Source organism: Mus pahari, chromosome 1, assembly GCF_900095145.1.
Source record: "Mus pahari chromosome 1, PAHARI_EIJ_v1.1, whole genome shotgun sequence".
In the NCBI taxonomy this organism is placed as follows: domain Eukaryota; kingdom Metazoa; phylum Chordata; class Mammalia; order Rodentia; family Muridae; genus Mus; species Mus pahari.
The window spans coordinates 121896802-121921343 of record NC_034590.1 but is presented as its reverse complement, the minus strand read 5'-3'; the positions used below and the strand labels follow the sequence as shown (position 1 = coordinate 121921343).

Here is a 24542-nt window from a genome sequence, read left to right as displayed (position 1 = left end):
ATAACCGCGCTGACAGCGCTCGCCTCGCCCGCCCCTCGTCCCGGCCCCCGCGCTGGCCAGTCCCGCTCTCGCTCCAATCCAGGCGCGGCGTCTCCACATCTATTGGCTGCCCGGGGTGGGCGGTGTCGCGAAGGGGCTCGCCCCACCCTCGAGGGCCTGGGGCCACCACGCCCGGCCCTGCCCCCGGGGCACTGTCCCGCCCCCCAGTTTCTCGGACTCTCGGCTCAACGGAGAAGGCGGGGGATGGGGACCCAGCGCTCACGGGAGTCCTGCAGGCCGCTGCGCCTAGGCACACCCGCAGGGGCCCCGAAATGAGCCCAAGTCGGAGCCCTGAAAGGCTGAGAAATGCAGTTAGGGACGTCACCGGTCTTTAGCCATGCATCCCAGGTGGCTAGAAATGAGGACACTATCTTGGGGTGACTGTCAACAGCCTCCAAACAATGGACCTCATCCCCCCAGTAAACCCTCAACATCCATAAGAAAAGAGAAAGCCATCTAAAGCAATCTGCTGGAGCAGATGGCCTCTTCTCCTGGCTGCACGCAGGATTGGGGATGCCCAGGTTGGCCACTGGAGGAGGAGCAGACCACACTGCTGCGTGGAGGCCTGCCGTTCAGGAGATGAAAGGATGGTCCAGTCTTCAATGGGTGGCTTGCTTGTTACCACCTCCCAATTCTCCCCCTTCATGGTGTCACATTTTTGACTTATTAAATTCAAATCCTCTTGAGAGTGTAACTACATTCCGAATTGTACGATGTTACTTTGAGACAGACATTAAAAGTTAAAAGCTTTCACAACTGGCAAATTTGAAGGTCCATCAGAACTTCCTTGAGGGCTAGTTAAAACAGACTCCCGCACACCACCCTAGTGTGACTCAGGGCAGAAAGGTGAGGCAGACCTGTTGGTTGGGAGCAAATCTTTTCAGAACCTTAAAGTGTATTTTCTCCATGCAAATATTTCCTCTTGGTCTACCTAAGGATTTGTAGGTGATCTGACCTCTAAGGCACCCTTGTGAATACTAAAATCAACCTGTGCTTCTTGCCTATATAAAGCAGTATACGCATGTAACTTTCATACATCCCCTCATGAACTTTAAACCATCTCTGAATTCCTCATGATGTCTAACGTAATGTAAATGGTCTATAAATAATTGTTCACTGCATTGTTTAGGGAACAATAAGACTAAAAAAGGCTAAAAGCATTCACTCCAGATGCAACTATTACAGGCCTAAATACACAGGACAAGGAGAAAAGAAGAGGCAAGCAACAGTCTGAATGAAGAACGTTGGTGAGATACCTGGGACCTGTGAGATGAGGAGAGGTGACACCGGGGACAGCCTACATACACACTGCCTCCTTCACATGGAGAGTGAGGAGGGTGTCACAGTCCAGTCTTACATTTTGGAGATTTCCAGAATTATTTTCTGAACATGTCCAATCTACTGCTGTTGTGTCTCGGGCTGCAGAACTCAGAAAGAAGGGAAATCTATGACATGTCTATCCCAGGCACACCAGAGCTTGAAGAAAGGAGCCTCTTGGTTCTCTCTAGTTTGAGGAACTCTTGCTTTGCTTAGCCAGGACCAACAAGCCCAAGATGCTGCCACAAACAGGAGCTGTTCAATCCCTTTCTATGAAGGCTTTTCAAAATCCTGGAACATGTTTTCTTCTGCACACCTGAGGATACAGGAACCCTGGCCAAAGAGGATGGCAGATAGTGCTGCCCCCACATGGTCACAGTGAGGACTGGGACAGAGAAAGCCTACTCTTCCCAGGGAATACACCTCTTGTATCCAAACTTGGATGCTCATAGGGTGTGGCCCTTGATTCATTCTCAGCACCTCTCAGTAAGATGTGGCTGGCTCAAGGGTCATTCAAGGGTTCCTTCCCTGGGATCTTGGCCTGGACTCAGGTATGGGAGGCAGTTAGGGGTTAGCACCAAAGTGGAGGCTGGGCAAACCGGGGGGGGGGGGCATAAACCAAGGATAAAGCCCTAACCATGCTGCTCTCTCTGGCCATTTCAGTCCAGCTTGGAGGCTACAGGTGGTATGAGACTCTTTCCACCTGTATCTAGCTGTGTGTTCCCATAAAGCCTAAACTATGAGTAACCTCTCTCCACCTCCCACACAAAGAGCTTCCCACTTTAGTTCTCTGTAGATCTTAGGGTCATCCCTAGGCGCCCCCCCCCTCTCATCTCTGACCCCAGAGAACTTGAAACTTATAGGGAAGGAGTCAGGGGCTAGGGGAACTTGAGTCTCCATTGTCTGTCCCCAAATCCCCAAATCCAGGCAGCTGAGGCCTCTCAGACCACTTGGAAAGGGAGAGGCATCACTCGACATTCCTGAGCTGCCATTGGATCACTGCCAGGGTGTGCGAATGTAGGAGGGAGAGGGAAGCCAGCCAAATGGAGTGCTTTGGGGCAGGGGGCGAGCTTGAGGTTTGAGTGTCCCCTGGAATGCCTTGAATACAGCCCCTTACCTCTTCTGTCCCAGCTGGATTCTTTACTGTTGTAAGCTTCCACCCATGCCTCTGATTGGAAGCCTTGAAATCACCACCCCCTACAGAGCCACCAGCTACTGTCCTGGAGCCAAGAGATGTTTGTACAGTGCCAGGGAGGCTCAACAAGCTGGATATGCAAGCAGTGGCTTTAGGAAAAAGCTCTGAAGCCACCAAGAAAGAGCAGTCCTGGAGCTCAGGCAGCAGAAGCACAAAAAAAAGGGGGCACAAGTCGGAGCTCTAGGGTTTGGCTTGGGTCACAGACCTCAGCATGAGTTTGGTTATTAGTTGGGGGTACAACTCTCCTGAGAAAGGAGGGGGCGAGGCCATGGGCACCACAGGATTATGTAAAGGCTGCTTGAAACTATTTAGGTCAGCAAGGACAAGCCTATCGGCAACTATGGTGGAACACAGTTCCTTAGGACACCCTTGGTAAGAGTGGGGCACACAGAAATGTGCAGTGAAAGCGAGAAGACCCCAAGTCACTACTCAAGACACAGATCAAAGTCCAGGGAGCAAGTACCTCATGTCTCTTAGAATAGTGACTACCAAAACCAGTAAAACAATTTTGGCCAGGAGGCAGAAAAGTTGGAACCCTGGGGTATTGTTGGTAGAACTATAAAATGGTACAGCCACCATGAAAAAAGTATGGAGGGTCCTCTAAAAAATACAAAAACAAGAACAACAACAACAACAAAAAAACCCTACCATATGAGCAAATTTACTAATGGTCATTTATTCAAAGGACTCTATGCAGGGTCTCCAAGAGAAATTTTCATACATATTAACAGGTACCAGTAACCCATGTCTGTCTCCAATTAACGGATAAACACAGTGGGGTGTTACACATACATCAGAATATTACTAAGCCTTAAAAGGGAATCCTGTCATCTTACAACATGGATGGATATTGACATTACATTAAGTGAAACAAGCCAGTCACTAGGAGATGAGTATGCTGATTCCATTTACATCAGATCTCCAGAGGACTCAGATTCTCAGAGGCAGAGGGTGGGATGCTGATGTCCACAGTCTAGGGGCAGGAGAAATAGGGAGTTATTCAATGGGCATAGCATTTGTTTTGCGAGATGCAAAATGTTTGTAGCTTGGCTTCATGGCAGTGTGAGTGTGCCTAGCACAAGTATAATTCTACACTTTAAAATGTATAAGATTACAAGTTTGGTTTTTATTTTTAAAAAAAAAAAAAATAAGTATGGCAGAGATTGCTTTGTGGGTAAAGCACCTCCTGTGAAAGTCTGATGACCTGAGTCTAGAAACACAGAAATCTTATAAAGCTTGATCCGGTAGTCCATGCCTGTAATCCCTGTGCTCCTAGTGGGAAGGTGGGAGGCAGAGATGGCAGAATTCCCAGAAGCTAGCCTGACCTATGCATCAAGGGACAATGAGAGAGACTTCCTCGAACAAGGGGGAAGATGAGGACCAAGACAATATAAGAGTTGTCTTCTGGCTTGTGAACCACGGCACATGTGCATTCACACATGCACAACTCACAAACACCAAATGCATGCATTGTATGAATGAGCGAATGAGGGAAGATTGTGTGTGCCTGTGTGGGAAGAATAATCATCCCAATTCATAACCGAGAAAAGCAACTTGCTCCAAGGTCACAGCCCTGGCGGGATTCAAATCAGGGCAGGTTTGGCAGATGGTGAACTGAAATAGCTCAGGTGCTGCACCAAGATGGTAAAGTGAGCTATCTCGGGGTCCTGCACCAGGTAAATGTGCTTACCCAGATTCAATACCTCCATGCCTAGAAGCCAGACTTGGGGCTAGCCAAGGAGAGCTCAGATGATTCCTATGTGCCAAGACTTCATAGAAACCCAAGTAGCTTATCTAGAAAATTTAAGAACATCTGGTGTGGCAGTTAACCTCCCAAGTCAGCCCCAGGAGTCAAAGCCCTGAGTTACTTCCAGGGTAGAGCAGAGGAAACCCAGGTTACAATTCCATCCCTGTCTTTTGTTTTGTGTGTGTGGTTCTGGGGACCAAACCTCAGGCCTTGAATTCAGCACTCTAGCACTGATCCCCACACACATACACCCTTCTGCATCAATTAAAGAGGTGACAAACCTACACTCACTGAAAGTGTTCAGTATAAAAACACAAAAACAAACAAAAAAAACCACCAAGAGGTGGGTTAATAATACTGGTTCTCTTTGTGACTTTTTTTTTTTTTCTGGAGCAGAGGAGATTGAACCCAACCAGTGCTTGCTAGGCAAGCCTCTACCACTGAGGTAAATAAACCCAGCCTCAGGACCTCTTTGTGTTCTCCAGTGCCTTTATCCATTTACGTGAGGGATAATAGCATGTTTTAACATTGCTAAGAGACTGGAATAATGGGTTCACAGAGAGGGCTGCGAGCTATGACTAGCGCTTAGATATTAATTGCTACTAGCAGGGTGTGGCTGTGTTGATGGCCCCACCTGGGATCTAACCATGGCCAACGCTCTGTACAAGCAGGACAAGTCAGTCAGGGGAGTAAGGTCCCCTGTGGGCCTCTGGGTGTTTCCTGGTAGCTTTGTGGTCCTGCATGGCTGGGCCCAGAACCTAGAAGTTAAAACTGATTAAAATGCTCAGGCTTTCATCCACTCTTGTCTCCAGGTGAACAAGGGTTGACACAGCGGGGGATGCCATGGGGGTCCCACACAGCACACCACGTCCTTCCCTGACATCCTTTGGTTTTTACTAAACTCCACTCAGTAACCTAGATGTAGATGTATTACTGGTATGCACATTATGGCCAATGTCCAGCAGAGGAAACCCCAGCATTAATTAGTGAATGAGTGGATACGACAGGTTCTGGTCAGTGACCAGGTGTCTATGGGGGCTGGGGACACGGCAAAGGATTCCAGTCATAGTGGAGCAGGGAGGAGATGTAAGAACACAGAGGGGTAGTGGAGGCGGCAGAGTCCTGGGAACAAGCTACTGGCCAGAGAACATGTGAAGGCAGAGGACCTTGACAGAGCTCTGGCCAGCCCCCAGCTGATCTACCATCTGAGTACACCTGGGCCTCGGGCCAATAGAGAAGTTTCCATAGGCTACTGACCACCTCTGTCCCAACCCAGAATCTGCTGCACCTTCCTCTCAAGAAAGCACAAAGCCCTGCTGGCTGGGCCGAGGCAGGAACCACAAGACATCTCTCTCCTCAGTCCTACTCTGAGGTCACTCAGGGTCCCGGTTACCCCCACCTCCACTTTGCCTGGCACTTCTGTGGTCCCCATCTGTCCTATGACAGGTGGCATCCATCAGCCCCAGGAAGCCTGGGTGTTTTGACTCCAAGCTTCTAGTAGACTTGGGGTCATCTCTAGGGGCTGTGGGGGGATTCACAGATCAAAGCTGAACTCCCAGAGAGTGGTCAACTCATTCCAATCCCTCATAGCCCCATGAAAAGCTAAGGACAACTTCAACAGTCTTCCCTACAGCAAGAAAGTGGTGGTAGCCATGGGGGTAGCTTCAGGATTTGGGTTTAATCCCAAGCACGAGGCCAGTTAGGAAAGGATTTGATTTCATTCCTTCAGATGCCCAAGCCCTGGCCAGAGCCCCAGGGCACAGGAGTGAAGGCCACTGCCGCCTAGCCCCTACCAACAAAGCCTTCCTTTATTAAATAGAGATCGTGTTACATTCCATTTGAAGGAAATAGGGGCGTGGTGAGGGATATGTCCAGGTTGGATTCCCCCAAGCCCAGTTCCCAGTGGGCTATGATGGATAAGGCAGGGTCCATGTCCTGCTTGGCCCGGCCTCTCCATCCCGTCCCACATACAAGGCCCCTGAAGTCTGGATGGCTGCCCAGGGTTAAATCCTGAGGCTCCCCTGGTGGCACACTTTGGGAAGAAAGGGCCCAGACTTCCTGGCAACTTCAGGAAACAGGGCCTCCTGGAGATGGTGTTGAAGTGGAGAGGACGGGGAGAGAGAGGCCTCTATGCAGAAGAATGGAGGAGGGATCTTGGACTCACCTTCAGAGCACTTGGGGGGGGGGGGCAGTTATCCCTCTACCTTGTTCAGACTGGAGACATTTGCCCTACCACTGGGGCAGTAGAATGAGGCCACTTGGAAACTGAACGAGAAATGGCCACAAGGGGGTGCTGGTGTCCCAGGGCTTAGAGGCTGTGGGTAGAGCATGCCCTGGAAATCCAGCCACCCTAGAACAGTCCCTTTCTGAAGAAGTGGTAGCAAGAGAGCATTGGTAAGCAGCAGGGGATTGTGGGGTGGGGTGGGGTGGGGGTACTGGCTACTCAAGGGTCCTCTCCCCAGGGCTGAGCTCCTTGCTCCGAGCACCTTGGTCTTTGGTGCCTTCTTGAGATTCTCTTGTTGGCAACAGAGCTCAGTGGNCNAGAGGGTCATCTCATGAAGTTCAGGCCAGGCTGTCCTTTTGTCTGTCTCAGGACNGATGGGTGGTACTGGCTCAGAACTGTCTCTACAGCCTGGTTGTTTATCTGTCCTTTCAGCTTCTGGCTCAGAGCTGGCTCCAGGATTTCTTGTCTGTCTGTCCCAAGGCAGCTGTTTGCTCTAGCTCAGAGCTTACTTCAGGCCTGGGGCCATGCCCTAGGCCTCCTGGGGGAAGAAGCCAAGCTTGGCTAGTGACATGCCCTTCCGCAGCCTCATGATCTCCCAGAACATTGGCTCAGCTGTAGACAGAGAGGACAGTTCATGGTCACTTCATGCAACTGCCCTGGCCAGCTTTCCGATTTGGGGCAGGGCAGTGATGTGAGAGACCCCTTAGCCTGGTCAGGCATTCATGCACTGCACACAGTCGCTTTCATAATGGGCTTAACTACACTTCTCCAGTTGCGAATGTTTCCCACCCTGACCCCAGAGCAATGAGCAGGGTCCAGGGCCCCAGTCCCTATGTCTGGAGAAAGGCCCTTTAAGCGAGGACCCAGGAGGCAGGAAAGCCATTTCTGGTGGACATGAAGAAGTAGACAAGAGTCACAGGAGAGACCCATCATAAAGAACTTTGAATGTCAAAGCTAGTAACAGGAATGCTGTCTTTGCTGCCATTGAGAGATTTTGTTTTGTTTTGGTTTTTGTTTTCATTTTTTGAGACAGGGATTCTCTGTGTAGCCCTGGCTGTCCTGGAACTCACTTGGTAGACCAGGCTGGCCTCGAACTCAGAAATCCACCTGCCTCTGCCTCCCGGGTGCTGGGATTAAAGGCGTGCACCACCACGCCCGGCTATAGAGAGATTTCTATGCAGAAGAAAAAGCAGCATGACCAGTGATGTGGAAGGTTTGCTGCTCCAGTGAGGCAGAACCCAGCACCAAGGAGGATCAGGTCAACTCTGTTAACCTACAATGTTTCCCTTTTCTGGTCTTCTACTGGAGGAACCAACCCTAGATTCCTGCCTCTGCTGCTGCTGACAAGAAGACTTGGAAGGCCAATCCGCTAGCCCCATTCTGCCTCGTCTCTCTCCCTTGGGCACTATTCCTGGAAAAGACCACTAGGGGGCACTCACCATCCTGCCGAACCAGACCTTGCTGGATGTAGCGAATATAGGTGAAGAAGTTGCATACTGCAGTGATCTGTGGGCAGAATGGAGAGGGTGTGACCCGCCAGGATTCCCCATACTCTAGGGGCCCCTCTGAAAGCCACTGTGGACCCTATTCCATAACAATCAGTCCCAGGTACCTGGCAGAGCCAGGGGATGCTCTCTGACTCTAAGAGAGTTCGGCTTCCCAGGCTTAATTAGCAACAGCAAGACTCCCACTGTTCCTAAGAATACCTGCCACAGCTGCCGGCTGGCAGTGCAGTGGGTGGGACACAGACACTCACCGTGCCCATTTACCTGTGATAAAGACTGTCAAGCATGGAGTGAGACAGTGGCCAAGCTGGCAGATGGAATCAGGCAGCCAGCACTAACAGCCAAGCTCAGTCCTCTGTGCAAGGAGGTCTGGGCTCGCCAGACATAAACTAGGTGCCATGTGTAAGTCCAGGAAAAGCAATTAGAGTCACTCTCCTGAGCTGCCTCGGTCCATACATGAGGACCAAGGATGGCTAGAGAGGCCTGTTCCCAAGCTCTAGTGACGCTTCACTGGCATAGCCACAAAAAAAAACGCTCTTAGACAAGAGGGGCTCTGTTGTTATCCTGCCCAGCGGCCATCCCCAGGCCTGGCCCCCTCCCCCAGCTTCTGAGGATTTAGGCTACATTGAACCCATGGTGCCCATTTTGTGGAGGGAACACAGGCCAGCTCTTTGGCTAGGATGGAGGTAGCTCTGTGCTTGGGACTCTCTCTAGATCTAGCTGAAGCTAAGGCCGGTCTTGGCTTGCCCCCCTTTCCCTGCCCTCATCCTGCTTCCCTCCCTCCACCGGGAAGCTCCAGAAATGTCCGTGAAGGCTCTACATCTAAAGAACCAGCGAGGACGGAAGGTAGCAGGCAGCTAGACCCACAGGAGCCCCTACCCAGGGTTCTCGGGTAGGATACCCTACATGTGAGGCACCCAGAGACTGGTGAGTGAAAGAAGAGGGGTGGTGCTCTTGCTGGTCCCCCAAACACAGAACTCGCCAGGAAGCCAGAGAGGGTGCAGAGAGCTGGAACTGGGGGAAGGCTGTCCAAGCAGGGTAGTGTGAGAAAGGAGAGGAGCACCAGCCAGGCGTGGCCCAAAGGCTGGGGTGTGGGGAGGAGGGCTGGCACAACGCAGATGCCTGGTCAGTAGCTGGCAGCAGACAGAGTGGTAGAGTTTCTCCCCGGGGCTGTGTTCTCTGCCAGCACCTCAGTGTCTCTAAGCAAGGATCACAAACCAAACCATCAGACCCTCCTCAGCTCCGGTCTCTTCCACTACACAGCTTTGCCCAGCACAAAGGTGAAGGATGGTGGACTCACCCTGGCCCGGGAGGACGGTGAGATGTAATAGTGGCTGTCAGAGTCCCCCAGGCGGATTCGATGGTGGCAGGTACGCGCCAGGCCACTCAGGGCACATGTGCTGTGGAGAACAGAGGAAGTGTAAGGTGCTGAGTGAGGGTCACAGGTGTAGGGAAAGTGTCCTAGCTAGAGGATGCATGGAGGGCGAGCACAGCAGGCAGGCAGGAGGGCCTTCCCGCTCCCATCTTCCAAAGGAGCCCAGGTTCAAAGAGGTGGGGAAGGGCAAAAGTCTTCAGGATAAACCTCAAATGCAGCTGGAGCCATGCCCAGACCCCGTCCCTTTCCCCAGATAGGCAGGGGAGCTTGGTCAACCTCATGCCAGGTGTGAGAGCCTCACCCTCCACAGCCTCGAAACCCGCCCCCCCCACGGGGGTCTTTATGCCCAATCACCTCTCTCTCTAACTGATTCTGGTCTGACTGCCTCTCACATCCCCACAGTAGACTTTTTCATCTAGCCCTGTGTTGTCCCCTGCTCACCAAGCCTCACAAGAATCCCTTTCCCCATGTCATCACCTCTCCCCGCAGTCAGGCCGAGGAAACCCACTTAGCACCTTCAGCTAGCTACCCATGTATTAGGCTTCAGTGTTCCTGAGAGCCCATCTTCCAGACTCCTGCTCCCAAATCTTGCTCCTCCACAGGCCCCACCTCCATGATGAACTCTCCTGGCTCCCACCCCTACACCCGTACTTGGTCACCATGTCCCCAGACCACTCATCCCTTTTGCTTGGATTTCCTCTGCTCTTTCCAACCACTCTCTCTTTTCCCCTCACTCCTTCTTTCTTCTCTACATTATAGCAGGAGCTTCTCCAAAGGCCACATTGAACCCATCATCTTTCCCTGTGGCTTCCAGATCACCTGGGATGTAGTTACAGAATCCCAAGTCAAGGAACAATTAATAGTGTTTGTTGTCTCTTCCTTGACTGAGAGGTCGAATGGATGAGAGAACTCTCTTTTAAGGAGACATCTGCTGGTGCCCCCTAACATACCATCTTAGTAAGTTGGTGCCCTACCTTGCAGAGGTTCTTTATACTCCGGCCTCAAGCTACCCTCTCCAGACTCAACCCCAGATCCCTGCTCCATGGCTATGTCCTGACTCTCAAGTGTTGCAAACTCCAGCTTCCCAGGTCTTCACTCATTCTTTTCCCTCTGCCTATAAAGCTGGCTCGAATGTTCCCTGTGTGGCCAGGCTTCCTTTGTGGAACCAGCCCCCACTGAACAAGCTCTGGAATGCCAAAGGGGAAAACCTGCCCGGTCTTCAGTCCACCTTAACTTCTTAGTTCTGCTGCTACCTCTGCTTAGGGCTGGCTGAGCGGTATGTGGGATAAGACGGCAGGGCTGTTATTTATCTGCAGGAGATAGAGCCAGCCACTAGCAATCACATATTTGCCAATCAGAGCCCAGTATCTCTCTGGGACAGAAGAGGAGAGACGGAGCAAGGATGACTAGCTACAGCTAGAAAAGACCCCAGCTAGCAGCAGGAATCTTTGTCAAAGATAACTCCTGCTCTTACATGGGGACAGTGATGACTGTTCCTCCCTTGTAGTTCATTATTTTTATTTTTTTATTTTTTGGGGGTTTTTGTGACAGGGTTTCTCTGTATATCTCTGGCTGTCCTGGAACTCACTTTGTAGACTAGGCTGGCCTCAAACTCAGAAATCCGCCTGCCTGTGCCTCCCCGAGTGCTGGGATTAAAGGCGTGTGCCACTCCGCCTGGCTCTATTTTGACTTTTTAAGCAGGATTTTATGTAGGCCAGGCTTTTCTTGAATTTGCTATGTAACCAAGAATGACCTTCAACTTCTGATCTTCCTGCCTCTGCCTCCCAAGTGCTGGCATCACAGGTGTATGCCACCATACTTGGTTTTACGTGGTGCTGGGGACAGATTCCATGGCTTTGGACATGCTAGTCAAGGGCTTTACTAAGCTCTATCCCCAGACCCATGTCCATCTCTTGGGAGTCCCTGGGTTAGCTCACGAACCCTGGGAGACAGTTACCCTGAATGTTACAGCCCCTACCCACCCTGAGGCTCTATATCCATCTAGGAGGCCCAAGACTCAGGCTCATACCCAAGTCCCCCCAGGGAGCTGCCCAAGGCTCCATGCTGGATGTTCCCATGTGGGCAGGAAGGGACCCAGGGCACTAAGCTTACTTGGTGTTGTTACACTCAACAGTGGGCACCTTCACAGCGGGCAGTGTCTGTGAAGCCACGGGCTCAATGGTGAGTGTGTTGTCCTCCACAGCAGTCCGAACCAGAGCCGAGAGCTGTGACAAATCAGGGAAGCACAGTGAGATGCTGGGTGACAGGGAACTACCGGGCTGGGTCCCCAGCTAGCCACTCTCAGCCCGCCTCACCTCCTGTACTGTGAAGTCAAGGCAAGGGCCCACGTCCTCCCGGTACACCCTTTCTAGGAAGGGGCAGTTCTTATCCAGGGTAGGCGAGGCCCTCCAAGCCTGGAACTCTGCAAACAGTGTCGTATCTACCTGGAGGAGAGGAGAGCCAAGTGGGGGCAGTCAGGGAATGAGGGTGAGCACACCAGAGAAAGCAGAGCTGATGGAGAGAAGAGCAGGGAGATGCAGGAGGGCTCAATGGACCATCGGGCCTGTCCTCAGCAGCCATGCAGGGGAGCAGAGTCCAGGCAAAGAAGAGGTCCTGTCTGCCCTTTGCACCAAAGAATTCAGAACAACACAGTTTGTGTCTGGGTGCACATTAAGTTTCTTGGCACTGCAATTTCACAGACTCGGATCCAAGGCCTTGGCCTGAATGCTGCTACTGACTCCTTTTGGAAGAAACATCAAGAGCAAGCCTGTGAGAACCTGTGGGTCCCCATAGGAACCCGCAAGTCTCCCTCTATGTCCAGGATGCACATATAGGTAACATGCACACAGGAGAGAACGAACATTTCACAGGTTCCCCTGCTGCCCACTGGAAGGGGCAACAATGGCCTGCCCTGGGCTGCATGCACAGTAAGTGAAGCCCAGAGGGGAGAGAGAGAGAGAGAGAGAGTGTGGCCCTTAAAGGAGCCATTACCTGTCGGGAAAAGGAGAGAGAGGTATCGGAGTTGGGGGCTGTGGGCGGCTCCCCAGATGGGAGCTGCCAGGTCGGCTCGTAGGTGAGGTGGATGGCCTTGCTGGGGATCACGCACAGGAGCAGGGAGAGTAGAGGGGGCAGCCCAGGCTGGGCCAGGGGATGGGTGGACAGATGGACAGACGACAGACAGACAGAGACGGACAGACAGGAGGAAGGAGGAGAGGTCAGTGTCCAGTGGGAAGCTCGGTGCTCAGAAGGGGACTGAAAGGACTTGCTTGCACTTCCCTCCTAGAAGCTCAGGAGACAGATGAAGAAAGTTCTGAGCTAGGATGGGCTTGAGTCCAGGAAGCTGAATCTCACCCCACGTCTCCCCGGTGATCCTCTGATACTAAAAAGGCTGGCTTTTTAGTGTCTACACAACTCCTCACCCTAAGGGGGGCATGGTATGTGGCGTGTGAAGTGATGGAAATTCTACCCAATGGCCTATGGTCATGTCAGTCCAGCCTGGACCAAGCCTCCCTCCCTCTGTTTCCTGTTGAGGCAGGAGAGAGACATTTGTCTAAGGCCATAGCTGCTTCAGCATCGCAGCCAAGGAGGCTAGAATACACAGGTGTCACAGTGTGGTCTTAGACCTTAAGACTGTAGTCACGGGCTAGTGAGATGGCTCAGTGGCTAAGAGCACTGACTGCTCTTCCAGAGGTCATGAGTTTAATTCCCGGCAACCACATGGTGACTCACGACCATCTGTAATAGGATCTGATGCCCTCTTCTGGTGTGTCTGAAGACAGCTACAGTGTACTCATATACATTAAATAAATCGCTAATAAATAAATAAATAAATAAATAAATAAATAAATAAACCTTAAAAAAAAAAAAAAAAGACTGTAGTCACAAAACACCAGGTGGCCCCTCTCTAGAGGTCCAGTGGCACCTATCACTCTTAACACAGAAAGTGCACCTCTGAAGAGGTGTCCTGAGAGGGGGCCTTCAGGTTCTAACAGCCTCAAGTTCAAAGATTATCTCCTCCTGCTTGGTGTCAGCCTGCCCAGCCTGCGTGGTTCAAGGGAACCCTGAGGCCCAGAGAGGAGAGAAAGGGGTGGTAGGCTCCACAGGAGGGGTCAGGGTAGCTTTTTCACGATGCTGACTTGGCTGGTTTAACAGGATCAACCCTCCCGATGGTGAGCCCACTGTGGCCTGTGCCTCACCTCCTTGCCTTCTTTGTCAGGGGTGGGGATGTGCCCTGCAGTGGGGCACACAACGGGGCAGAGGGAGCTGCTGGTGCTCTTTTGGCGTGAGTGGCCCTTTCGGGGTCCAGCCTTGGTGGGGCTCAGCAGCTGTGGGTGGAGCTCACGGTTGGGAGAGGCTGGTGTGGATGTGATGACCAGTGTCTTCAAGGCCGTCACCTCTGCCTGTAGCATGTCGATCTGTCCCAGACAAGATGACCATCAACCCCAACATGGGGTCAATGTCACCATGGCTACCACAGCCTGGCAGCCAAGCATCCCCAGCAGCACCTAACCTGTCTCCTTACCCTTGGAACCACCTCTAAGACATCTATTCTAGAGATAGGGAACCCAAGGCTGACAGGAGACATGGCCTGCCTCAGGTCACATTGTGAGACACTGCGGGAGGCAGGCATCTGGGAACTTCCTAGGGTTCCCACTAAGTATTCATGGGTCCCCAGAAGCCAAGAAAAGCAGCCCCAGCTTCATGTTTACTGAGTGGCAGACGCTCCAGAGAGGAAACTCCCTGCCTGTGCTCTACCGCCACGGCCGACATTTCTGCTTTGGAGGCAGGAGGAGAAGCTATAATAACCACCGGGTCCTCCTGGATCCAGAGGACCCAAGAAAAGTCTCCGTAGTGCCACAAGAGCACTGATGGAGTCTGGTGCATGGGCTACTTAATTTCAGACCCACGCTACCTGTCCCAGACCTGGGTTCTCCTCTTCCTGATGTCTGGTAAGTCTGTTGCATGCCCTTGCTAGCTGCTGGTAGTACCTCCTAGCACGGGTTATGCCAGGAGCCATGCCCTGGCCTAGGTACACAGGGATGGGTCTCACCTTGCCCCAAGCCTCCTTCAACTGCTTTTCTGATGTCGCCTGCTTCACGTTGGCTTCCCGAACCATCTTGTGAGCTTCCTAGAAGAGCAGCACCTCTGCATGAGCGGGTCACAAGACCCCGGACACATGGGTCACCCGTTCCCAGGCTGCCCCAGCATACCTCAAACAGGCTGGCTGTCAGCTCCTCGAGCTCCTGCTCCAGCTGTGCACGCACTTTGCAAAGCCGTTCACACTCTTCATCCTTTAGCTTCAGCTCCTGGGTGCAGGCAGGAGGCTGTTAGCCTGCCCTAGCCAGTCTCTGTTTCCCCAGCCACCAGTTCTGGGTCTGTCACCAGGTATCTGACATTCAGTGGTACTCTAGCCCATGCACGGTTAAAAGCCTAGCCTGACAGCCCATCCCAGCCGGAAGCAGCCGGAAGCAGATTTCCGGGTAAGCCTGGATGTGTGAAAGTCATTTTAGACTTCTGAGACTTCGGTGATGGAGTGCGTGCCTAGCATGCTTGAAGCCCTAGGTTGAACCAGCCTTTTCCTTTGAGTTCCCAGGACTCCAGCCCTGGCCTGGCATGTGGCTTTGACAAGTGATTTTTCCTCTCCCTTCCTTCCTTCCACAGCTATCTGGGCTCACTCAGTGCAGCTGGCTCTTCGTCAGCCCCCAACCCTATCCTGGAGCACCCACCTTCTGGGCTTTGTATAGCTCCTCCTTTAGGAACTCGGAGCCCTTCTCTCGGATCTCCATGGAGGAGCTGCGCAGGCGTGACACATCCAGCGGAGCAGCTGCCGGGTGTTCCTCACCCGGGGCCTCCTCCCAGGAAGTGGAGGTTTCTACCAGGCCTCCTGAGGACTCCCTGTTACCTTTGCTGGGACCCAGGTTTTCCCAGGGGACTGGGATAGCGGAGAGGCCCACAGGGAGGCCCTCGTCTCGTTGGGGTGGGCTGCAAGGCAAACAAGGGCATGAGCACATACAGGATGGGGACTCAAGACCTTCAGAACTGAGCCCAGGGACCAACCCTAGGCAACATGCCCGTCACATAAGCCTCAGTCTGTCTGTCTGTAAAATAGAGCCACTATGAGCTGTAACTGGCCTGTCACAAGGGCAGAATGACCAAGCAGGAACTTTTTTAGGGGATGAGGCAGGACTCATGCACCTTTGTCACCCACCATCCCCAACCTAGAGCAATGGGCAGTGCTTGGTACGCAGCAGGCGACCACCACAAGGTGCAAACTCAATTCATATTTGTTGAGCTGACAAATGAATATAAATGTATCAATCCTTACACCATAGATAGGATTGTCCCAATGTTTGTCACTTCCAAGAGTTGAAAGGGATGGGCAGAAACCCTTAGCACAGCAGAGGCAGTTAAATGGGTTTGGATCAACACAGTTAAAGCAGAGCGAACGTTATCAATGCCATGGTATCATTAGTGGGAATATCAATATGATAGAAGTCCACAAAGGGGAACGAGAGAGGAAGCACCAGGCCTCAGCAGGCAGGAAGAGTCTACAAATAGTCCAGGCATAATAGACCCACTTCCTGCCACCCCTGGATTTTTTGAGTGAGGAGCAAAATCCAGCTCTCCCTGGCCTTCTGTGCGACCAAAGACAAACGTGGCCTCTTCTGGAAGCCTCAGGGCCCTCCCCTTGCTGAAGCTGAAGCCCCTAGAAGGACTGGGGGGGTTGTGTCCTTAACCAACTCCCACCTCGGAGCTACAACACCCCCTAGAAAGCAGACCCTGGAGAAGGGAGAGAGGAAGGTCTGGCCAGTGGCCGTTTGTGCAGAGACAGCACCTCTGGCTTTGCTTGCTCAGCAAAATCTGGGGCTCTGAGCCAGCAGCCTCAGAGCAGCGGTGGCTTGGCGGGTTGGGGGAGGGGGGCTGGGCTGACTGATAACCGTCGGGAAGTGAGGAGGAGGGGCTCCGCCAAGCCTGCATTAGAAGAACACAAGGCCAGTGAGACTGGGTCTTGGAATAACTGAGAGGAAATGTTGGGGATTGCCCCTCTCTCGTCCTCAAGCCCCTGAGAAGTTCACCAAAGAACCTCTGAGCCTCAGTTTCCCTCTGAGTAACAGAGAATCTGAGCTCTCAGACACTACAGCAGTGAGCCCAAGGCCAACTCCTTCAACAGGACTCTGGCCACTGCCCAACCCAGCCTTCTCTCTGCCTAGAACAGGCCCAACATGTAGCCTTGAGGCTCCTGGAACTGGGCCCTGCTTGGCAGGGACTGGGCCTCATTGAGTATAAGGTAAGGGCAGAGATTCGCCATTCCACCAGGGCTTGTGAGACAAACAGACTGTCCTAATACCATTGTTTTTGGTTTTGTTTTTTTTTTTTTGGGGGGGGGGGGCGTCTTGTTGGCACAGAACTCTTGAGGTCTGAGGCCCCTAACAGTGCTGTGGCAGCTGTATGGGATGAGAACTCTGCCCAGGGACTGGGCATTTTCTCTGTGTAGTGTGTCAGCGTCTATGTGTTTGTGTTGTTACGCCCATGTCTATGCACATGGATGTGGAGGTTGGAGGTCAAGCTTGGAGACCACTTCCCTGGAGTTATCACAAGGTCTCTTACTGGGATCTGTGGTCGGCTGATTGGCTTCAGTTGGATGAATAAGGAGCCTCAGGGATTGTCTTGCCTCTTTCCCCAGGACTATGATTACAAGAGCGTGCCACCGTGCCTGGCTCAAACTCAGGTCTTCATGCTAGCATGGCAAGCGCTTTATCAACTAAGTGCTTACTCGTGTGTGTGTGTGTGTGTGTGTGTGTGTGTGTGTGTGTGTATAAGATTTATTTGTACTCATGTGTACATATATGTGTCTTTTACAGTACTCATAGGGACCAGAAGTTAAGTATTAGATCCCCTGGAGGTAGAACATCAAGCAGTCCTGCTCTCAATGTGGGTGCTGGGAACTTGGGTCCTCTGATAGAGCAGTAAGTGCTCTTAATGACTGAGCTCTCTCTCTCTCTCTCTCTCTCTCTCTCTCTCTCTCTCTCTCTCTCTCGCCCCACATCCCACATTATATTATATATATATATATATATATATTCTTTACACAGTAATTGTAGTCTTTCCCCCATACTACAGATAGGGGTGCAAGCTCAGAGAGAGGAGGGAACTTCCATGGAGGTCCCAAAACTGGTCAGGGATCGTGTGGAGACAGGCAGCCAGGTCTTCAGCCTGCCCCTACCCACCGCCAGCTACTGACCAAATGGCTTGCTATGGGGCGAGTATTGGAATCAGCACATATGCTTGATGATCAAGGGTTTCTAGGCCCAGGGCAGCTCCGTAGCTATGAGTTACAGCAGAGAAGCCTTACCTAGTCCAGCTCACATTGGACTCTTGCTAAGTCAGAAAACACCCTGCCTAGACTGATGGCCTGGCGGGGGGCGGGGGCGCACTGTAGCCAAGATCATGGCCATGCTTTGTCTTGGGAATGCCTGAAGCTCCTGCAATCTGCTCTCCCCATAGATAGATAAAGAAGCCATGAGGCAGAGGGAGGTTATCAAAATTAAATAGGAACTCACTTGCTACAGTGCTGGGTGAATAGGGATCAACCCCGACTGGGCAGAGATGCCCAAAATGCTCGCCCTGACTCTGGGTCCTGAAGTTGAACCCACAGGCACTCGTGTCCTGGCAAGGATAGCAGAGGCAGGAGGGGAAGAAGGGTAGAACTGTGTGTGTGTGTTTAGCAACAACTCTAGTCTGCAGATCCTCTTCCCTTTGAGGGCAGTTCTGGTGATTCATAAAGAATCAGAGAAAGGAGGAAAGGGTTTCATGGGTCCAACAGAGCCAGACTCTCTGACTGTCCACACACTTCAGCCTGAAATTTGCACGTGAACTCTTCTTCAGATCTCCACTAAGTAGGAACCTGAGACCCCTGCACTTCCTCAGTTCAGACATTGTGGGAATATAATCTTTTGTGAGGAGCATGTTATGGGATGGGAATCAATCTAGGGGTGAGAGATATTAAGAGTCAAGGTCAGAAGCAGATGGGGTGGCCAACATCCCCCATCCTGAAGTTGGCTTAGGAGCTGAGGCCCCCACGTACAGGAAGCCCTCTCCTGGGTTGGTTACTTCCCCAGGAAGCACAGTGCAGTGGCTGCAATCCCCAGTCCGCCAGCCTGTCCTGTAGAGGCAGCACGAATGTTTGTCTCTCTACCCCTCAAAACATAACTAAAGGAGGAATCCTGAACACTGTGACCTGTCAGCCACTCAGATGCTCAAAACCCCTCTGATCAGGAATTCCTGGCCAGAGCTAAACAGGGATCTCTCTGGACCCTCTGAGCTTCTACCTCTCCCAGCCTGGACAGGTCGGCCTGCTCTGGGCTCCTCAGCAAGCAGGCATGGCCCTCTACTGCTTTCTACAGTTAATCCCTTCTCTCTTCCAGGCCACAATGGTTCACTAAATAAACAGCAGAGGGGGCCCTGAGCGCAGCTCTGGAGCAGGGAAAAGGGCGAGCTGGGAGCCTCTGGTGCCTGGGGAAGCTACAGAAATCTTGCCTGGAACTCACTCTCTCCGAAGGGCAGAGAGCTATGGTGCAGGGAGTGGATTCAGACCCATTTAGGAGACTAAGTAAGAATGACAGACATATGACTCTGATTCCCAGGTGGCAACGAGGTACCAGCAACGGTTTTGTAATGGCTTTCTATATATAAGCAGCCCACAAGCCCAGCAAGCCAGCATGTACACAGGGGTTCCAGGTTCCTGGTTCAGGTTCAGGCCAGCTCGCCCACCACTTCCAGCACCATGGGTGTCATGACAGTCACACAGTGAGATGGGCAGCCCAGAATGAGGCAGGGTTAGTGTACAAAGCAAGGAGGCGACAGGACTGGAACTGACGCCCGTTCCCCCCCCTTCTGCTGTCTCCTGCTTTTGGTCTGGAAGTGGCTCTGGCAGAACCTGTGCAGGGCAGACACCCCCCCCCAGACTGCAGGCACAGCACAAACAGCATGTGACTTGCCCCCCAGAAGTGGGAATGAATGGAGGTTTCAGAGAAGTAAGGCAGGATGCAGATGGGGTTTGAGGAAGTCGGAGACTGTGCCCATGTAAGGGAGGAGTGGTGAAGGGTGATGCCCAGGGCTTCCTTGCCTGCTGGGCAGGATTTAGCTGAGGGAGGACACACAGGCAGATGACGCACTGTAGGGGGTCCATGGGCATGGGTAGGGGTAGAGTGGGAGTTGGATAGAAGAGAAGGTAAAATATGCAGCACAGTAATTGATTAACTAAGCTAATTTAAAACCAAGGGAAAGGTGAATGAGAATTGTGGGATGGGAATGAGGAAGTGGGAAGGGGTCTTCCAGGAAGCGAAAGGGGGTAGCTCAGGCTTTTGGGAAGTACAGAGTGCTGTGGGTGGTTAAAGGGAAAAGGCAGGACCGTGGCAGCTGTTGGGAGGCACCATTGGGAACAGCCAGCATTGAGCCTGGGCTTAGGGGTGGGTGGCAGAGGGGGACCCTGAGGATCAGACACACAGTTTATCTCTTTGGTAGTAGGGTCTAGAGTTGGGTCAGAACCCAGTGAGTCAAGGCAAAGAGACACAAAGGGCAGGAAGAAGATGGGCCTAAGCCACTGACAGAGGGGAGTGGGGCACATGAGGGTGGGGTTGCAAGAGCAGCAGCAGGGCCTAGTGGGAGGAAGAAAGAGATCAAGAGACTAAGTAGGTGGCCAGGCCAGATTCTTCCTGCCACTGCCCCCACCCCAGGCCAAACTACCAAACTAGCTCAGTCTAGGAGGAGACACAAACTTCTGTCTCTTCACCAGCCAGGCCTAGATAAGAGAGAAGAATCACATGCTCTGCTGGTACAGGCTTCTGAGGGGCTCCCTATACATTTAGTCCAAGATATCTCTCTCTCTCTCTCTCTCTCTCTCTCTCACACACACACACACACACACACACACACACACACACACACACACAGCTCTGACATTTACAGCATGCACCTAGTAAACACCTAGTAAACACCTACTCGGTCAGCTTCTACACCCTAGTCCTTCCATAGATGCAAGGAAGATTTCAGGAGCCACCATGGCATCCCCTCCTCACCACCTATTTTGTTTTGTACCCTCCCCTCCTCATTTCCCGAGGTTTACTGAGGATATATCTAGTTCCCAGGCCTGGAGAGGCAGGGCTCTACTGAGGGTCTCTGGTCTGATCCTACACACAAAAGTGCAGGGTAAGGAACAGCAGGCAAGATACTTCCATCTGTTGAAGGACCAGGGTGAGTGGGAAGAGCATCTGCCTGATCCTGGGGCCCTCAGTCCCCTGTGACGTAGGTCTCATGGCAGAAGCTCTTAGGGCAGTGAAGGCCCAGAACAGTTAAATGACTTGCTCAAGACTGCAGAGTCTAGACACCTGCAACCGTGGAACTCCCTGGTTGCTGGCCAAGGGTAAAGGCACGGCCTTTAACTCCTGAGAGGCAGGGTGATCTTAATTTTTTTTTTTCTTAGCATTCCATTAGAATTTGGGTCTCCCTAGAGATATGCATGATTAGTCCTATCCAGGAAGTGGAGAAACTGAGGCCAGCTGGTCACACCAATGTCGTGGGGCTGCTCAGTGGGACAGAACCAGCACAGAACTCAGTCTCTGGACTCTGCCGACCAACCTTAAAGTTCCCAGGACTGTGTTAGGCTCAGAACTCTCAAAATAACCTCCCCACTCCATCACCTAGAGTGGACTTGGCCCCCAAGACCACAGGTCTATGAAACTGTAGGAAGTGGAGGAGGGGAAGCCCGATCTGTGTATCTGTGTTGGGTGGTGGAGCCCCTGAAAGTGAGGTTAGATAGCCAGGCATAGCAGGGCAGCATCCAGGAGGCTAAGCCAAGAGGATTAAAAATTCTACCTGAGGGCCAGTGAGATGGCTAAGCGAGGAAAGAGGCTTGCTGTATAAGCTTGGGGGCCTCATTTTGATCCCTAAAACCCACACAAAAAGTAGTAGGAGAGTACCAACTGCACAAAGTTGTCCTCTGACTTCAACATGTGTGTGGTGACACATGTGCTCTTTCCCCACAACTTACACACACACACACACACACACACACACACACACACACACCACTAATAAAAATTTCTTTTATAAGAGTTCCAGGTCAGCCTAATCTATATGGTAAGAGCCTGTGTCCAAAATAAAGCAAACCAAAATGAGACTAAGGTTGGACACACAGCCCAGTTGCCTGAGTCCTTGCGCAGAACACAAAGCTCCAGATTCCATTCTCAGCACTCCTAAACCAGGCATTGTGGGCACTGTGGTACATGCCTGTCATCCCAGTACTTGGGAGATGGAGAGAGAAGGTCATCCTTGGCTATATGGGGAGTTTGAGGCCAACCTAGGCTACATGAGACCCTGTACCCACTTCCCCTACTCCAAAAATCAGACTCGTGTTGCCATTTCCTTCAGAGTTCAAGGTTTATCCTCAGAAGGATCTCTACTGCTGGCTCCTACAGGGTCCAGTCACTTTTGCTTATCTCCATTTAGGACTCTGCCATAAACAAAACACCATAGCTCAGTTCAATTTACAGCAGGAAGCCAACCTCCAGGGACCCTGGACTGGCCGGGCACCAAGCTTTCCTGGGCTAGGGTACACACCTCCTAGGATATACCTTAGAGCTGACATGACCCGGAGCATGGTCCCTCTTACCTTCTGCAGGGAGTGGAGTGCTCCAAGGCCCCTAAGCCCCCAGCACATTCTAGACACTCAGACTCGGATCCCTATGTCCAAGGGCTGGGGAGACAGCTCAGTGGGTAAGAGTGCTTTCTGTGTAAGCATGAGGACCTGAGTTCAAATCCCAATGTGGCCATCATATGCACCAGCAAGCTCAGCACTGTGAGGGAACACAGCACCCTGAGAATCACTGGCATATACTCGCCACCAGCTTGGCTAAACAAGTTCCAGGTTCAACGAGAGACCTGGGAATACAGTGGAGAGAGACAGGACACTTGACATCGCCTCTGACCCTCCCCCTCCCCCAAAGTGCTCAAGCTGGCTCCAACCCAGAGAAGGGGGAGTTGTTCCCCTAAGGGTTGTCTCATCCACCCAGCAGAAAGGCTCACAGCTTCCTTCAGACCAGTCTGCTCCTCAAACACACAGCCCCAGGCACATGCATCCCCCCCCCTCAAGCGCAATTGCCTCAACCAGAGGCAGGCACCAGGAACCCACCCCAAACACTTCCCAAGCCCAGCTAACCTCTTTCCCTGGAGCAAATCTCCAACAAACACAGGCTGACTTCTGCTGCCTCTAAAAGATCAAGCCTGCCCACACCCCCACAGCAGCTCAGTTCTGGTGGCCCCCGCGGCAGAGGTTGAAGCCGCATGTTCCCCTAGCATTTCGGCCCCAATCAGCTGGGGTCCGTGAGAGTAAATAGATCTCACCTGTTCCCCTGCCCAGGGCTTTCCTCCTTCCGCCTCTCCTCTGCCTATCCTGAAACAGTCCTTAGCAGGAACACCTGCAAGACCTAGTCTTTGCAGTCCTGGAAGGAGAAGGCGTTTGCCTAAATTCAAGAAAGAACATCAACCTATGTGAACACGGGGCAGGGTCTCCTATTAGACTGGCCAAGAACAGGAGTCAGCTTCAAGGACCGATGGTCCCTAACAGATGGGAGTGAGGATGAGGGGTGGGAAAGGGGTTCACCCAGGACTCAGGGGTCTGTGCCTATCTCCCTTCAGACTGTGGTAAGGTACCACTCACCTCACATCTTGAATCAGAAGGTTCCAGTCAACTAGCTAGGGACCTTGGAGAGACAAGCTAGCTTTCTCAACTGCACTGCTTCTCCAGAGTTCATGGGTGTCCCCTCCTTTAAATATGTGTCCCAGATTTACTTTTGAGGTATACATACTACTATGCACCACCCCCACTACCACTTCTCTCATGCGCTCCACTGGAGCTAGGAGTTGGAGGGGTCACCCTTTTCACCCTGGGGCAACTCAGATCGGTCCTGCCAAGGTCCTTTCAGCTCTCGGGCTGCAGTGTGTCCTCAAGCTACAATGCACCTCGCTGCTGCGGGCAGGGCTGAGAGTACAGATTATCTCCCAAGTGGGGTGCAAACAACAGCAGTGAGCCCCTGTTCCCCCATCCCAGAAGGCTAGCGCGGCCCAGACCGAGCTCAGAGCCACCGGCGTGCAGGGACCTACCCGCTCCACATCCCGGCGTCTCCGCCGCAGCCGCGTCCACGCGCGCCACCAACTCTGCCGGGGCCCCAGAGCTGCCCTGCCGCCTGTCAATCGCTCCACCGCCAGTCTGTCCCGCTGGCCGCCTAGGGTATGCGGCTCCGCCCCACCGGAGCCCTTCCCCTGCCATGGGCGGGTCACGTGTCCGAGAGGCGGGCCCCAGGCCACGTGCCCGGCCCCGCCCCTCTGCCGACCCAGCCCTGTCCCTCTTGCTGCCTGGGGACAATGACCCGCCAGAGCGAACGGTACTGGTTCCATCATCTCGCATCCAGAGCTGGCCTCCGCCTTTCCCTATCACTCTCTGCCTTGCACTTTTGGTCCACCCTTGTTTGAGAACCTACAATGGCTCTCGGGGGTCTCAGCTCTGTTTCTTGCACAGATTGTCACTCCAAGTGGACAAACAGCTCCTGTACCTTCATTCAGACTTCTAGCCCTGTTACCGGTCTCTGGAGCTCTTAGATGGCATCAATCCCTGATTGACACTGGGCTTCTGGGAGGAAGGGGGCGGGGCAGACCCTGAACAAGTTATCATTCATTGAGCGGTTTAAGCTAAGAGAGAGCTACTTTGGCCCAATGTTACCAGCTCTACTTCCAGGTCCCTCCTCTTGCATCTCTAAATACTCTGTTCATCCCAGTCTTTCGAGCCATCCTAAGCTCTGGAGACCTCTCTGCTTCGCTAGCACCTGTCTGTCCCAGGTACTTAAAAAAAGATCTGTAAAAAGCTTGCATCCCTGGCCACTAGTCACCTGTGCCTCAGTTCTTATGCCCTCCTTTTATCCTGGCTCTAACCACCGACTTGAATGAAATTCAGCCTCAGACCAGGATCCAATTAGTAGAGCCCATAGTCAACCTCTCCTTGAGTGCTGCTAGGACCAGCTCCCACAGGCAGCGCCTACAGTGCTCTCTCGGCTTTTAAGAACACATTTCACTCATCCATTCACACA

General features: G+C 52.5%; 1 protein-coding gene across 2 annotated transcripts; it reads right to left on the bottom strand.

Annotated features, from left to right (window-relative positions):
- Positions 1 to 6901: 6901 nt before the first annotated feature.
- On the bottom strand, positions 6902 to 23688 carry Rab3il1 (RAB3A interacting protein like 1). 2 transcript variants are annotated; one of them, XM_021207643.2, is made up of 10 exons: positions 23563 to 23688; positions 15129 to 15384; positions 14613 to 14708; positions 14453 to 14530; positions 13599 to 13817; positions 11718 to 11846; positions 11515 to 11627; positions 9328 to 9427; positions 7962 to 8028; positions 6902 to 7134 (listed from the first exon to the last, which is right to left on the bottom strand). In XM_021207643.2, exons 1-10 carry the CDS (start codon positions 23571 to 23573, stop codon positions 7052 to 7054), a joined length of 1152 nt encoding a protein of 383 aa, XP_021063302.1. In that variant the 5' UTR covers positions 23574 to 23688; the 3' UTR covers positions 6902 to 7051. The 2 variants fall into 2 exon arrangements, with proteins under 2 accessions (XP_021063302.1, XP_021063319.1); XM_021207660.2 differs by lacking the exon at positions 13599 to 13817.
- Between the last annotated feature and the right edge of the window lie 854 nt (positions 23689 to 24542).

Excerpts from the sequence above, each read along its gene's own strand:
- Rab3il1 (XM_021207643.2), bottom strand. Across the intron at positions 13,818-14,452 it reads TGAAGGAGGCTTGGGGCAAG|ATCGACATGCTACAGGCAGA; the intron begins GTGAGACCCATC and ends TGTCTGGGACAG. Across the intron at positions 11,847-13,598 it reads CTGACAAAGAAGGCAAGGAG|GTAGATACGACACTGTTTGC; the intron begins GTGAGGCACAGG and ends CCTCTCCTCCAG.